General features: G+C 43.0%; 1 protein-coding gene across 4 annotated transcripts in view; it reads left to right on the top strand.

Moving 5' to 3' along the window:
• The window catches only part of LOC147103244 (homeobox-containing protein 1-like), an 85,009-nt gene that overhangs the window by 48,320 nt on the left and 20,038 nt on the right, over positions 1 to 16,651 (top strand). Inside the window, exons 6-9 of one of the 4 annotated variants that reach the window (XM_085962685.1) lie at positions 916 to 1,063; positions 2,034 to 2,116; positions 3,536 to 3,631; positions 4,360 to 4,454. In XM_085962685.1, the coding sequence (XP_085818811.1) occupies positions 916 to 1,063; positions 2,034 to 2,116; positions 3,536 to 3,631; positions 4,360 to 4,454 (422 nt within the window). Of the gene's footprint in view, positions 1 to 915; positions 1,064 to 2,033; positions 2,117 to 3,535; positions 3,632 to 4,359; positions 4,475 to 16,651 lie in introns of all 4 variants that reach the window. The other 3 variants (XM_085962686.1, XM_085962687.1, XM_085962688.1) reach the window with 3 other exon arrangements.

Below are 16,651 nucleotides of genomic sequence, written 5' to 3' on the forward strand. Positions count from 1 at the left end.
AGAATTGGGGCTATCTCTGACCTGTGCTCCTTCAAACTCGTTCCTCTACTGGGACCATAGGAGTGTGGAATTAACTCTTAACTGTCCTGCACAAACGGCACACTGCAAAGACCTTCATTGGTCAATCAGTGTTATCTCAGAATATTATGAGACAGCAGCAGTGGGTGAAATATAGGAAACAGATGCATCCACTTAATGAGAGTGTATCCTCACATAAAAATACAAAGCAACTGTATTTCCATAATTGTGTAAACAAAATCACATCCAATGTGAGGTAAGCATACTATTAATATTTAAAAGAAAAAGTATGTAGGAGCCTTGCGTTTCACCTGAATCTGTACTTTTGTTTACCTGTAACCAGTTTATTTTGCATTACATCTTCCTCCATGGATACGGCTTTTCAATTTTTCTCTATACAGGAAATTTTGGTTTATCCGGAGGTTGTATGTCCAGAAACCTTGATCTAACGGCAGAAATCAACAGCCGTTTTGGTTAGGTTTTTTTTCTTCTAGCATTTTTTTTTTAACAGTCAGGCTCTGGAAAGCATCTCTGTAGCTTAGCAACAGCTTCAGAGACGCTTCCAAGGTACGGGCCGAGTGTTTACAAGCTGTTGCTAAGCAACAGTGTTTGTTGTCCGATACGGAGATGAAAACCTCCGTATCCTTCAACATTAGCGCTGGTCTGTCCGGAAGTTTTGATAGATCGGCAGCAGCTCGGTCCCGTCGGTACCGGATATCGCGAAGTTTCCTGTATTTAATTCTACTATCTCCCACCCATGTGGGCAATGTTTGAAATAATATGCAGTGTTAGGACTTGAGTTTAATGCAAAGCTCAATGTAAAAGCAAATAATTTTCTAATAAAATCAACATGAATGTTACCCTCTATCAATACAGTTTACACTTTTACCCATTTAGGTGCTACTTTAAGTATGAGGCCAGTTTCAACCACAACAACAGAGGATCCGGAGTGGCGGTCAAATGTCAGCCCGGTGACTGGAAACTTTCGTCTCAGAAGAGGAAGTAGATTTACCTGGCGTAAAGAGTGCCTGTCTGTCATGGAAAGGTTGGTAGGAGGAGGGGTTGTATGCATTCCACAGACTTGTTTACACCAGTGCACGTTTGGTTTGTGTTCCCAGATTGGGGTGGGCTGGAGGTGAAGGGAAAAAAAGTTCCCAACTGGCAACCAGCAAGCCCTGGTACAAGGTTACATATTTGGAACTAGAGTGAATATAGGCGTGGACTTGGTTATGGTTGCCTTCACTGACTCTTGTCCAGATTTCTATATGGGAACAGCAAGTGGAGTGAGGTATTAAAGGCCTGGCACTCAATTCAATTCAATTTTATTTGCCATATGTAACCAGTACAAGTACAATTACAATGGAATGCTTACTCCCCGTAGGGACGCGTCAGCTATTCATACAGCGCCTATCCATGGAATCATGCAACAGCATGTGGCACTCACCACCAAGAGAGGAGAGCTAAGGGGCAAATATAGAGGGAGAGACTATAAAATATTACAACTGGCCACCAAAATCTAACTCGAAATTACCATGATGGCAGCTGTATGCACCATATGTCTGACTGATGTACTGGCTTCCATGACACCTTGCTGATACCAGTCCCTTTGGCTCGGCAACCAGTTGGCCTTTTTGTAATGAGATTCTATCACTTTATACAGTTGAAGATAAATAATCAGAGCACCCCTATGAAACAGCAAACCTTATTTGCATTGGAGCCTGAAGGAGGGTTTCCAGAGGAATGCTGGTCAGAATACCATGGTCACTTTCTACTGTATGTTATTCGTGCCTCAGAATTCTTAGTTACCAGGGAGCCCAGTCTACTTCCCAGTGGGTGACGGCACTGACCATGGGTTGAGCCATAGCTCACAGCTTCATGTCCAGCTCATACTACTTAACCTTTAGAGTTAAAGTGGAACCAGATTTTACATAAGAGTGACTTAAAACATTGTTATATTGCAGTGGTTTAAATACTAAGTGCATAATTGTACTTTGTTTGATTTCAATGCCTTACAGTTATTTTGGTGAAAATCAGTATCCAGATGAGGCAAAGCGCGAGGAAATTGCAAATGCCTGCAATACAGTCATACAGAAACCAGGTAAGCAATGCCTGGAATCAGTCGTGGTTGGGAGCTTTATTATAAAAGCAAGAAATCCGTGACAAAAATTCTTGAAGTACCTGGTTTCTGTCACCAGATGTTGCAAACGCTTAAAATACACAATGGTGTTTCTTATTGGTGAATATTTGGTTAGTGCCGCAGCACCTGTACTGAACACTTGTGTGTAATAGTTAAGTTTCAAACTCTGCAAATGGGGAACACAAATTGTTTGTTGGAAGAGTTATGAAGTGAGCATGTTGGGGAAAAAACATTGTTAAATCTGTGGGTTATTACTAAGCAGCCAGGATCTTAATCTATGAAACCTTTACACAAAAAGCAGTGAAGTCCCAACACAAAAGCTGCAGTCGAGTGTTTTTAAAATTCCCCTTTGCTCCAAAAAAATTACATTCTCAAACACAAATATTAAAGAATACAATGATTATGGAATTAAAAGTGGGCAGCCATTTAAAATCTACTGTACTGGGGAATTAAGAGGAAAGACCTTCAGTCAAGCTGCCACCCTCTATTCCCCAATAGATTACAGGCTGTTCTCTCAAATTGATCAATTTCTGCTGCAGGTCAATCCTCTATTTTAAAAAAGAAATGCTTTGCAACTTTCATGAATTCTTGTCTGGCTCAAACAATTGAGAATTTTCTATCAATGGCGATACATTGAAGAAGGAGCTTAGTTAATTCTCCTGTCCAGCCCGACTGTTGTGAATCAAGTTTAAATGTAATGGGGTCAGGCATCAAAACATACACGGGTGGTGCATGAAAAATGGTTGTATTTGCTTGGAAGAAAATGAAAAACTTTTGATCATAATAATGGCCTGTACTGTGCTCGGGTGTTGAAGATGGGAAAAGTTGGTTACGACTTTCAGAAAATTCACTGCAAGCCCTCAGCAGGTTAAAATATTAGAGTAATAAGATGGAAGATTAGATTAACACATCTGTTTGGATAGTGTGCATTTGCGTTTTCTGAAAGTATTCATGCTAAGGTGCCATGGTGTGCTGGTGCTCAAACATGCTGTGCCATGGAGCAGTAGAATGCAACTTTGTATTTCTACAGGGCATGTTGCTGATCTCAGCCAGGCTGTTACTGGGTATACAGAACAGAGACAGGAGCATTTCTTACAGGGAGGGAGAGGACATTTTAATAACAATATATATATTTTAAAATGGTCCAGCAAGTCAGTATGGGCTGCTTTTGTCTGCTTCCTGGGAGCCAATACAACAGCACAATTAAGAGAGACCTTAGCGTAATCAATTTTTCCATGTTGTTAGCTGGAAAGTGTTGCAGATACTAAAAATGTATAAAAAATGGTGGTACCAGATAATTGTTATATTAAATTTGCATAAATGTATGGTGACATTTTTAAGTTTAGTAGCAGCTTTCCTGTATTTTCTTTATTCACAAAGGTAAAAAGCTATCGGAGTTTGAGCGAGTTACCCCTCTGAAAGTGTATAACTGGTTTGCCAATCGTCGGAAGGAGATGAAGAGAAGAGCAAACATAGGTAAGGCTTTTAGTTTTTAAGAGGATGGACTACAGGTATTTTTTTGTACCTATTGAAACCTCTGCAGGAATTATTTTGTTTTATTTACAGGTCATAGAATACCTGCTTCACAACTACACAGTTGTGGATTTATATATCAGGTTGTTTGCTATTCAGTCTCTGGTCCCAGCAGCTCTGCACTGACCTCTAGGTGAAACACCACACTGGCAGGGCAAGAATCAGACATTCAGCTCACAGTGCTGAAAATACAGCTGCATTGACCAAATGTGGAGTAGGACTGATGCCATTCCGTCTATAGCCGACTCCGACTGCTAAAAGTGACCACGTGGCAGAAAGTGTTTTTGCTTGGCGGTACACTTAATTTTTGTAAGCCTTTTAAAATAAATAAATACTGAATGTATTTCTTAAATTAAATAGAATATTATAAATAGAACGGAGGCTCCCCGATAGCTCAGTTGATAAAGGCATACTGAATAGAAGGTCCCAGGTTCTATCTTCAGTCTGCACTTACCTAATTGCAGCCAAGGTGACAGTAAGGGCACAATGATTGGTCTCAGCGCCCTTGGGCTAGGGAGGAGAACATCATCCCGAGCTTCTACTCATGATTGCTATCTAATGACCTTTGCTGGAAAGCATACTTGTGTGAACAAAATTGGGCTTGCTTTTGAAATATACATAATGTAGGTTGTTTAAGTTTAGTTAGTTTCTGATCAATCTTCTTTTCAAAGAAGCAGCAATCCTGGAGAGTCATGGGATCGACGTACAGAGTCCTGGTGGACATTCCAATAGTGACGACATTGAGGGCAACGACTACTGTGAGCAAGTGAGTCACGACTATTAGAGGTTAGAACTACAAACGTTACTTCTTTAAATCTTTTTTTTCTCGCTAACAGGTGTGTTGAATAAATATATATGTTATAAACTCTGAGGGGGGGAAAATTTGCTAGTGACCATTTTGGTTCACTAACATCGCCTGGGCGCTAAATTTAGTGCCCGCCGAAAAATAGCAGTGGCGATCGCTAACTTCAGTTTTAGCGCCCCAAGAGGGAGCTGGAGCACTAATTCAAGCGCTCCACTTTCTTCTTAGAGCGCTAAACCCGAATATCGGGGCAGTGTCTTCTGCAGCGCTACGCACTGGGCCACGTAGCGCTGCTGCATGGAAGGGCTCTTCCCCTTATTAAAGGGGAGGGTCCAAGCCCACAACTCTGCGGGGCCCTACCTGGACCTCTGGGGAGCGGAGTGCCGGGCTGCCAGATCACAGCACGGACCCCGCGTTCAAAGATGCAACAGGCCGCGACAAGTAAGTCGGCTGATTTTTTGTTGTTTTGTTTTGTTTTCCCCACCCGTCACCTCCCCTTTAGTTAGCGCCCCGCGAGCCTCCTGCCGCTCCGTTCCCGTCCCCTGAATCGGTCACTGTCATCGCCCGGCGCAGATTCAGGGGGTGCAGGCCAATTTTGCAGGCGGGGCAAAAATGGGGCGCTGTGCACGGTGACGACGTCGTCATCGCCAGTGGAGCGGGGCGCTACTGGTTACCGCCGCCGCTAAACTCCCGCTGAATTTAGCGGGAGTCATTAATGGTGCCGCGCCCGGGCAAAAAGTCGTTGGCGCCCCCCGGGTGCTAACGCGAGGCACAAATGCACCAAATTTCTAGCCCTGAGAGTTTATTATAAACTTCTAGTCTATGTCATCTAACAGCCATTTGTGGGACTAAAGGTTTTCAGTATAGACATTTAAGGTTAAGTCAAAATTATTCATTTGAGGGTAGATGTCCACATGAGTTGTGCCGGTCTTCACTACATTGTTCTTAAAGGCAACTTCACTGTACTGTTATAGTTCATGCTGCTCATTAAAGCCATGAAGGAATCCCAGTTCAAGTAGCTGCTGGCACATGTAACATGGCAATGAGGGAAGAGGGACTTGTTGAAGGGCAGTTGAAGGAGGAAATGAGAACTTAGACAATTTTTATTGCAAACTTTTGAGATAATTTGGGCATGGTAGGAGTGTACATCTTTTTTGAAACATAGAAACATAGAAGATAGGAGCAGGAGTAGGCCATTCAGCCCTTCGAGCCTGCTCCGCCATTCAACGCGAATACAAAAGTACAGGGTGGTGTAATTCTAAAACCCAGTAACACACAGCAGTCACATGGTGGCTTTCAGAACTCTGCTAGACTCCAGACTTGCAGTAAAAACAGAAAATGCTGGAAATACTCAGCAGGTCAGGCAGCATCTGTGGAGAGAGAAACAGTTAACATTTCAGGTCGATGACCCTTCGCCAGACTTCTTCTTGTTGGTTTTAGTGTGGCCTTGGCTAAGGTCTGGGAGAAAGTTGCCTGTTTATTCTTATGGATAGGGAATCTGAAAGAGTGGCATTTAAAAAAATAATAAATTGAAGACAATTGTGGTGAGCACCAAACATCAGGAACATGATGAATTGAGGAATACTAACTCGGCACAGACGAGGAATAGAACCTGGGACTTTTGGTTTATGTGGTTCAGTACCATTATGGCCCAATAAGCTTAAGATTCCTGCTTCTAATCACTACTCGGTGGCCATTACGGAAACATGGCTGCAAGATGATCATGACTGGGAACTAAACATACAAGGGTATTTGACAATTAGGAAGGACAGACAGGAAGGAAAGGGAGGTGGGGTTGCTATGTTAGTCAAGGATGGAATCACTGCAATAGTCAGAAATGATATTGGGTCAAAGGATCAGGATAGTGAAACAGTTTGGGTGGAGATAAGGAATAATAAGGGGGAAAAGTCACTAGTGGGCGTAGTCTATAGGCCTCCTAACAGTTGCAACTCTGTTGGCCGGAGTATAAATTAGGAAATAGTTGGGGCTTGTAATAAGGGAACAGCTATAATCATGGGGGATTTTAACTTTCATATTGACTGGACTAATCAAATTGGGTATGGCAACCTTGAGGAAGAGTTCATAGAGTGTATTAGGGACGGGTTCCTTGAGCAGTATGTAACTGAACCAACCAGGGGGCAGGCAATCTTAGATCTGGTCCTGTGTAATGAGACAGGATTAATAAAAAATGTCCTAGTAAAGGATCCCCTTGGAATGAGTGACCATAATATGGTTGAATTCCAAATTCAGTTTGAGGGTGAGAGAGTTGGATCTCAAACCAGCATACTAAGCTTAAATAAAGGAGACTATGAAGGTATGAGAGTAGAATTGACTAAAGTGGACTGGGAAAACAGATTAAAGTGTAAGACGGTACAAGGGCAGTGGTCTACATTCAAGGAGATATTTCACATCTTTCAAGATAAATACATTCCACTGAGGAAAAAGGGGAGTAAAAGAAAAGACAGTCATCCGTGGCTTAGTAAAGTAATAAAGGATAGTATCCGACTGAAAACAAGGGCATATAAAGCAGCCAAATCTAGTGGGAAGATAGAAGATTGGGAAGCATTTAAAAGCCAGCAAACAATAACTAGACGATTAATTAAGAAAGGGAAGATAAATTGTGAAAGTAAACTAGCAAAAAATATAAAAACAGATAGCAAGAGTTTCTACAGCTATATAAAAAGAAAAAGTGTGGCTAAAGTGAACGTTGGTCCCTTAGAGGATGAGACCGGGAAACTAGTGGTGGGGAACATGGAGATGGTGAAGACGCTGAACAAATATTTTGTATCAGTCTTTACAGTAGAGGACACTAAAAATATCCCAACACTGGACAAACAGGGGGCAATGGGGGGGGGGGAGCTAAACACGATTAAAATCACTAAGGAGATGGTACTTGGTAAAATAATGGGGCTTAAGGCGGATAAATCCCCCGGACCTGATGGCCTACATCCTAGGGTCTTGAGAGAAGTGGCGGTAGGGATTGTGGATGCATTGGTGATCATTTTCCAGAACTCCCTGGACTCGGGAAAGGTCCCTGCAGATTGGAAAACTGCTAATGTAACACCCTTATTTAAGAAGGGAAGTAGACAAAAAGCTGGAAACTATAGACCAGTTAGCCTAACATCTGTGGTTGGCAAAATGTTGGAGTCCATTATTAAGGAAACAGTAACAGAGCATTTGGATAAACATAATTTAATAGGACAGAGTCAGCATGGTTTTATGAAGGGGAAGTCATGTTTGACAAATTTGCTCGAATTCTTTGAGGACGTAACATACAGGGTGGATAAAGGGGAACCAGTGGATGTAGTGTATCTGGACTTCCAAAAGGCATTTGACAAGGTTCCACACAAAAGATTACTGATCAAGATAAAAAATCACAGGATTGGGGGTCATATACTGGCATGGGTGGAAGATTGGCTATCTAACAGAAAACAAAGAGTTGGGATAAATGGTTCATTCTCAGGATGGCAATCAGTAACTAGTGGTGTTCCGCAGGGGTCAGTGCTGGGACCCCAACTCTTTACAATCTATATTAACGATTTGGAGGAGGGACCGAGTGCAACGTATCCAAGTTTGCCGACGATACAAAGATGGGAGGGAAAGCAGTGAGTGAGGAGGACAAAAAACCTGCAAAAGGACATAGACAGGCTAAGTGAGTGGGCAGAGATTTGGCAGATGGAATATAATATTGGAAAGTGTGAGGTTATGCACTTTGGCAGAAAAAATAAAAGAGCAAGTTATTATCTAAATGGAGAGAAACTGCAAAGTGCTACATTACAAAGGGATCTGGGGGTCCTGGTGCATGAAACACAAAAAATTAGTATGCAGGTGATCAGGAAGGCCAATGGAATCTTGGCTTTTATTGCAAGGGGGATGGAGTACAAAAACAAGGAGGTCTTGCTGCAGTTATACAGGGTATTGGTGAGGCCACACCTGGAATACTGCATGCAGTTTTGGTTTCCATATTTAAGAAAAGATATACTTGCTCTCGAGGCGGTTCAGAGAAGGTTCACTCGGTTGATTCCAGAGATGAGGGGGTTGACGTATGAGGAAAGGTTGAGTAGGTTGGGCCTCTACTCATTGGAGTTCAGAAGAATGAGAGGCGATCTTATCGAAACATATAAGATTGTGAGGGGTCTTGATCGGGTGGATGTGGTGAGGATGTTTCCACTGATGGGTGAGACTAGAACTAGGGGGCATAATCTTAGAATAAGGGGCTGCCCTTTCAAAACTGAGATGAGGAGAAACTTCTTCACTCAGAGGGTAGTAAATCTATGGAATTTGCTACCCCAGAGAGCTGTGGAAGCTGCAACATTAAATAAATTTAAAACAGAGATAGACAGTTTCCTAGCAGACAAGGGAATTAGGGGTTATGGGGAGCGGGCAGGGAAGTGGACGTGAGTCTAGATTCGGATCAGCCATGATCCTATTGAATGGCGGAGCAGGCCCGAGGGGCCGTATGACCTACTCCTGCTCCTACTTCTTATGTTATGTTCTCTGTTGAAAAGTGAATGTCTGGTGAAGACCAGATCTGGCAGGCATATGATGCCTTCCATGATAAAATAGCCTTCTAACACTCACAGCTGATGTTCACACATAACGAATGGCAAATGTAGTGGTTATAATACTAGACTAGCAATCCAAACGATGCGAGTTCAAGTTCCACCATGGAAAATTATGAAACTGAATTCAATAAATCTGGTAATTTGTGGGATGGCAACAGAAAAACTACGTTAAAAGCTATTGGATTGTTCTAAAAACCTAATGGGTTCACTAAAATTCCTCGGAGAAGGGAACTTTCCACCTCTACACATGACTCCAGTCTTTCACTACATGGTTGATTGTTCATGTTCTCTGTGCAACTAAGGATGGGCAATAAATCCTGCCTGGCAAGTGTTGCCCACAATCTGCACCCATAGGAGAAGAGTAGAATATTCAGGTTGGGGGATGCTGAAAAGAAACCATATGATGATAATACTAGGTCTGCCTCCTGACATAACTCAGATCCTGACCCTTTGTCACACTTTGTGGTACACTATTCAAACACATTGTGCCATTGCACTGGGGACTGGCATTTCAGCTCACTTGTATCAAATGACCCGTTGAAGGAAATATTTTATCACCTGGCTTGGCATATTTATTTGTTCAATTTATAATAAACCAAAATGTGCTGTGCTTTCAGTGCAGTGTAGCATAGAATATACTCGAGTAACAGGATGGTCGGCATACACAACAGTGTATCTAAGCTTTACACACTTATGCACAAGCAGAAGACCGTGAAGAATAAGCCCTCGTTATCCTGCATGTGATGAATCTATAGCCTTGAATGACAGTGACTTTAACCTCCTCCTGAGGTCCCCACCATCACAGTCTTCAGCCAATTTGATTCACTCCATGTGACATCAAGAAACGATTGAGTGCACTAGACAAAGCAAAGGCTGTAGGCTCCAACAACATCCAGCTGTATTGCGGAAGACCTGTGCTCCAGAACTAGCTAATCTGGCATCTACCCGACAATGTGGAAAATTGCCCAGGTATGTCCGGCCCACAAAAAGCAGGACAAACCCAACCTGGCCCCTTACCGCCCCATCAGCCTACTCCCAATCATCAGCAAAAGTGATGGAATGAGTCATCAACAGTGCTATTAAGTAGCACTTACCAATAATCTGCTCACCGACGTACAGTCTGGGTTCCGCTAGGACCACTCGGCTGCATACCTTATTTCAGCCTTGGTCCAAACATGAACACAGGAGCTGAATTCCAGAGGTGAGGTAAGAGTTACTGGCCTTAACATCATTGTAGCATTCGACCGAGTGTGATACCAAGGAGCCCGAGTAAAACTGAAGTCAATGGGGTTTAGGGGGAAAGCTCTCCAGTGGCTGAAGTACGTGACACAAAGGAAGATGGTTGTGGCTGTTGGAGGCCAATTATTTCGGCCCCAGGACATCGCTGCTGGTATTCCTCAAGGCAGCGTCCTAGGCCCAACTTTCTTCAGCGCCAGAGAATCCGGCCTCGGGTGACTGTGTGGAGTTTGCACATTCTCCCCGTGTTTGCGTGGGTTTCCTCCGGGTGCTCCGGTTTCCTCCCACAGTCCAAAGATGTGCGGGTTAGGTTGATTGGCTATGATAAAAATTGACCCTTAGTGTTCGGGGGATTAAATACGTGGGGTTACGGGGATCGGGTGGGATATGTGTCAGTGCAGGCTCGATGGGCCGAAATGGCCTCTATCTGCACTGTGAGGTTTCTGTGATTCTGTGATTCCCTCCACATCATCATAAGGTCAGAAGTGGGCTGTTCGCTGATGATTGCACAGTATTCAGCTCCATTGGCAATTCCTCAGATAATAAAGCAGTACTGTGCCCGCATGTAACAGGACCTGGGCAACATCCTAGCTTGGGCTGATAAGTGGCAAGTAACATTTGTGCCACACAAGTGCTAGGCAATGACCATCTCCAACAATAGAGAGCTTAACTGCCTCCTCTTGACATTCAATACCATTACTATTGTTGAGGCCCCCACCATCAACATTTTGGGGTTACCATATACCAAAAACTCAACTGGAACAGCCGCATAAATTCCATGGCTACTAGAGAAAGTCAGAGGCAGGGTACAGGAAACTTTCTGGTATCCGGCACGGACGGGACCGACGTGGTGCCGGTTCATCAACAATTCCAGATAACCGAACACTATAGTAAAAGATACGGAGCTCAGAGCTCCGTATAAAGCAACAAACCCTGTTGCTTACAGCTTCAAAACAATCGGCACAAGTTGCAAGCGTCTCTGTAGCTTAGCAACAGCTTCAGCTACACCCTTGCACAGCAACAAATGGAGTAATAAAAGTAAAAATAGTTACCTGAACCGACTCCTGAATTTTGCCAGTGGATAGAGCGTTCCGGTTATTTAGGGGCCGGTTAATCGAAAGTTTCCTGTATTATGTTGAGAGTGTCTCACCTGCTGACTCCACAAAGCCTTTCCACCACCAACAAGGCACAAGTCAGGAGTGTGATAGAATATTCTCTACTTGGCTGGATGGGTGCAGCTGCAACAACAGTCAAGAAGCTCAACACCATCAAGGATAAAGCATTCTGCTTGATCGGTACCCCATCCACTAGCTTAAATATCCACTTCCTCCACCACCGACGTACCGTGGCTGCAGTGCATCCTGTATATATTGCACAAATCGCCAAAGTTTCTTCGGTAGAACCTCCCAAACCCATGATTTCCACTACGTGGGAGGACAGGGGCGTCGGGTGCATGAGAACACCATTAACTCCCAAGTTTCCCTCCAAGTCAGGCACCATCCTGACTTGGACATATGTTGTCATTCCTTCATTGTCGCTGGAACTCCCTACCCAACAGCATTGTGGGAGCACCTTCTCCACATAGACTGCAGGGGGTTCAAAAAGAAGCTCCACCACCACCTTCTCAGGGAAACTAAGGTTGGGCAATAAATGGTAGCCTTGCCAGCGACGCCCACATCCCGATGAATGATTTAAACAAATGAGACCTTAATGTGACAGCCCTCATTTAGGATATGCAATCTCTTCCATCAGGTTGGAAACAATTGTCTGCAACACTCCAAAAAAGAATTGGACATGATATAACCACATTAACCTTACCATTCTGCACAATAATTCTTTCAATCCACTTTTACTCTCTGTGCATACACCCCAACACCATGGTCAACAAATCTTGTTTTACTTCAGGTTTCTATTTATCTATATGACACTTTCCCCATCTCTCCTTTGGTTAGTGAGCTTGATTTAGTAAACTGTTTCTGTCCAGATCTGCAATCAGTTCCTTCTGCAGTGAATTACATATGTAGAGCAATGGCACTATTTCGAGTAAGAGCAGGGGAGTTATCCCCAGTGTCCTGGCCAATATTTATCCCTCAATCAACATAACAAAACAGATTATCTGGTCATTATCACATTGCTGTTTGTGGGAGCTTGCTGTGCACAAATTGGCCGCCGCGTTTCCTATATTACAACAGTGACACTCTTCAAAAGTACTTCATTGGCTGTAAAGTGCTTTGGGACGTCCCAAGGTCATGAAAGGCGCTATATAAATGCAAGTCGTTCTTTTTATTTCAATAATTCAATTTGTGAAACTGAATCACTAACACCTTTGTGATTAGCTCCTCATTGCCACCAACATTTGATATACACCGTTTTGAAAAGAGAAGTGGTCCCTCACTGGCTGCTAATTGAAGCAATTAGAAACTGCATCTGAACCCAGCAACTACTGATTAATGTGTCCACAGATCTAACAATAGACTGCAACCTCGAACCTGAATCGCGCCTCTCCGTCCATTCCCTTAACCGTATTTAAAATTGCATTTTTGACTGCATCGAATCCTGATTGCACGGTGGGTCAGTTAACATGGCGGGCACCATAAGACAGCGAGTTTACTCATCCAGTGGCAGCTGCCCCTGGTTTGAAGTGTTACTCCTAAAAGATTGAGCTGATCGACCATATCTACGACACAACCAGGTTAACCTTCACAGTTTGGCATTGGCTTGGCTGAAAAATGACCTTTTTATTTATGTCGGTTTTCAATCAATTAAAGGCCTCATAAATGAATGGTAAGAGTCAGAATGGAAAACAAAAAAATGTGTTTTATTATTGCTTTTAAGAGATAAAAGGATGAATGTGGAGAAGGGAGACTGGAGAGAAAAGGGAAGACTGATTTATATTTAAAATTGTATTTTGAATGGTTATTTTTATAGTTTGAGATTAATATTGAAGTAGCAAACTCCTGACGTTTGAGTTAGTTTATTACTGCAATACTACTTGTTTCTTCATCACAGTGGCTAGCCCAGGGACAATTTATTTCCCAGGAGTTGCTGGCAGTCTAAGGGTAATTTCAGTCCACAAGGCTGGGTTTCAGAAAGCAGGTTTCAGCAGTCACTGGGTGTGGAGTGTACTGCGTAGTCCCCACATTACCGGTTACTACCATGTACTCGGCAATGAGCTTTTCTTCTGCAAATCAAGACTGCAGTTTGAGATCTAAGCCAAACTTTAAATCAAAACAGTCCAATTTAAATGAAAAAATAAAAAAACGGTTTAAACTAATATTAAGAAAATATAAGCCTGCTGTTAAAGTAATGGCACTCCTGAGTTTGTGAAAAATTAGAATTCGAGTGGATCGCTCCAGTTGAAGAGTTGCCACAGGCACGATGACCAAATAGCCTCATGGGCTGCAGATTCTATGATTCTAACTGTAGAATTGAGCTTTTTGCAATACTACACTATCAGTCACATGGCAATTAAAAATATGCGGTTAACATTTCTAGCAGAGTAGTTCTTCTGCTATCTTGTCCCGGTTTAACAATCACCAAATGATAGTGAGCCTTATTCACACTATCAATCCAGGGGAGATTTTTGGTCAGGTTAGAGTTGTGTTAAAGCAGCAAAAAACAGGAATCGGTGTGAAAGGAATTTTTTTAAAGAAGCTTCCAAATGGCTCTCTCCAGTGTAGCGCTAAATCATACAGAGCTGAGGTTCCCATGTTCATTTCTCGGTCTGTAATCTTCACTGGAGCAGAAGTTGGGGCTGAAAATCAGCTCCCTTCCTCGAAGGAGCAGAAAACTAGGAGGGGAGGGGGGGGTGGGCAGCAGCCAAGGTTTCTACTCATTGCTATCCTGTAATCCTTATTGGAAAGTATGTGAGTATAGCTATCAGGTCAAGGAGAAGATTGGGCTTGACTGCAGAGCCTAGTGGCACTCAAAGTCTAGGGTTAAACATGAAGAATGACCATCTTGGCAACTTACTGGAGGGCAGCCGGCCCCTATGGAACCATCCCTCAGCATCTTCAGAAAGGAGGGAGAAAACATGGGGCATGGGGAAGAACTTTCCAGAGTGACAAGAGCTTAGTGTACCCTCGTGTTTACCTCCTTTCAAAGCACAACAATCCATAGCCAGTTTTCAGAGAATAAAACAGCACCACAGAGATAGTATCTGGGAAACTGGCTTTCTGGATTAGTGACTTCAGGCATACATTGCGAAAACAAGCAGGCCATACCTGCATGGTTTTCTGTTTACAAATTAATGGAAATTCAACAACAACTTGTATTTTATATAGCGCCTTTAACGTAGTAAAACATCCCAAGGCGCTGCACAGGAGTGTTTCTAAGACAAAAAAAATTATCTTGAGAGCTCTAATTGAAAGACTTATATAAAACAGGGAGAGCAATAAACACTGGAATTTGTGTTCAAATGGTATTACACAACAACAATTTGCATTTACAGGAAACTTTGGTTTATCCGGAGGTTATATGTCCAGAATACTCGATCTAACGGCAAAAATCAGGAGCTGTTTTCTATAAGTTTTTTTAGTTCTCGTTGCTTTTTTTTCCCCCAGTCAGGCACTGCAAGGTCTGTAGCTATAGCAACAGCTTCAGCTAGAGACGCTTGCAGCTGCAGCCGACTGTTTAGAAGCTGTTGCTAAGCAACAGTATTTGTTGTCAGATACGGAGATGAAAACCTCCGTATGCTTCAACATTAACTTTGTATGTCTGGCAGTTTTGATAGATCGGCAACAGCTCGGTCCCGTCGGTGCCGGATATCACAAAGTTTCCTGTATATAGCGCCTTTAACATAATAAAACGTCCCAAGGTACTTCAAGAGCGTTATCAAACAAAATTTGTAAAGCACTAAGGGTTTAGCACTATATGTGTTAACCAAATCTGCAAGATTAGTTTACAATCTTATCACCCACTCCCAAATACTCATTAGAAACCGATGTTTGTAGTACTGTCTTGGTGAATAGGGTTGTCTGTGAATGATAGATAATATTTGCAATAATGGTGCCTCATGGCTCATTCTTTATATATAAAAAAGCATGTTTATTGTTTGGTTGGCGTACATAAAATAAAGAAGCCTTTGTCTCCAACAACTTGCTTTTAACATAGAAAAACACCCTAACGCCCTTCACAGAGGCATTCATTCCAGTCCTGAGAGGATACCTAGAGTGAGATTTAGAAAAAAAGCCTGTCTGGAAATGGTAGTTGGTCTATTTTCTGTAATCACTTTCTGTTCTTTTTAAAACAATGTATTCAAATCTGAAACTTTAAGTAAGTACCCAGGGAAATTTTATGACAACCTAGATTCTCACTGTTGATAATTCTAGCACCCGGCTACAACAGGTGCACCGTAGTTATATCAGGACCAGGAAGTTAAAGAATTTTGAGAGAATATTCACAACCAAAACTATCCTTGTTAATGATGGGACCTAATATGAAATTATTATTATAACTTTTATGTTTGGAAAAACCTGCATTTTTTGTGGGTATCTTGGATAGACTTCCTCATAACTGAGTGGCTGGGCAAGTTATACTGCTGGCAGTGTGTGTGTGTATCTATCTATCTATCTATCTATATATATAAAAAAGGATCGTGGTGTCTGTCTGTCTGTCTGGGGCATCACTCAAAAGTTATAGAGCGTAACTACACATATGTTATATCAAAAGAAAGCTTATGATTAGGGGGAGTCTCATAGGCGTATTTACTTTTTGGTCAGACAAAAATTGTTCGGACAGTATACAAAAAACGTTCAAAAAACGGACAAAATCCGCTCATTAGCGGGTTGACCAATCCTACCGCTCATTAGTGTTGAGTGACGTGATGGTTGACCAATTGGGGGGGCGTTTCATGGCGTTTGTGGGCGGGGCCTAATCCTTCAAACTGCCGAGCGGGAGCTGAGCTGAGGTGAGTGGCGGCCATTAAAGACCGGCCGGGCCTGAAGCTAAAAAAATGGTAATGGAGGTGAGGAAATTGTTGATTCATTAGTATTAATTCAGGAATTTCTCTCTCTCTCTCTCTCTCTCTCCTTCCCCCCCTTTCTCTCTCTCTCCTCTCTCTCTCTCCCGAAGCGGGAGCTCAGCTGAGGTGAGTCGCGGCCTGAGAGCCCAGCCGGGCCTGAAGCGCTAGGCCGCGCACGGTCACCGCGGCCTGCCCCTAAGTCCTTCCTCTCTCTCTCTCTCTCTCTCTCTTCCTCTCTCTCTCTCTCTCTCTCTCTCTCTCTCTCTCTCTCCTCTTCCCTCTCTCTCTCTCTCTCTCTCTCTCTCTCTCTCTCTCTCTCTCCTTCCCCCTCTCTTGCCATTAGTGCGGGACCGGGAAAACTGGGGCTTTCCAACGAGCCGTCCCCGACCTAAATCGGA

The sequence above is a fragment of the Somniosus microcephalus genome, chromosome 20 (assembly GCF_052327205.1).
Source record: "Somniosus microcephalus isolate GS21.2 chromosome 20, FLI_Smic_1.0, whole genome shotgun sequence".
NCBI classification, from domain to species: Eukaryota; Metazoa; Chordata; class Chondrichthyes; order Squaliformes; family Somniosidae; genus Somniosus; species Somniosus microcephalus.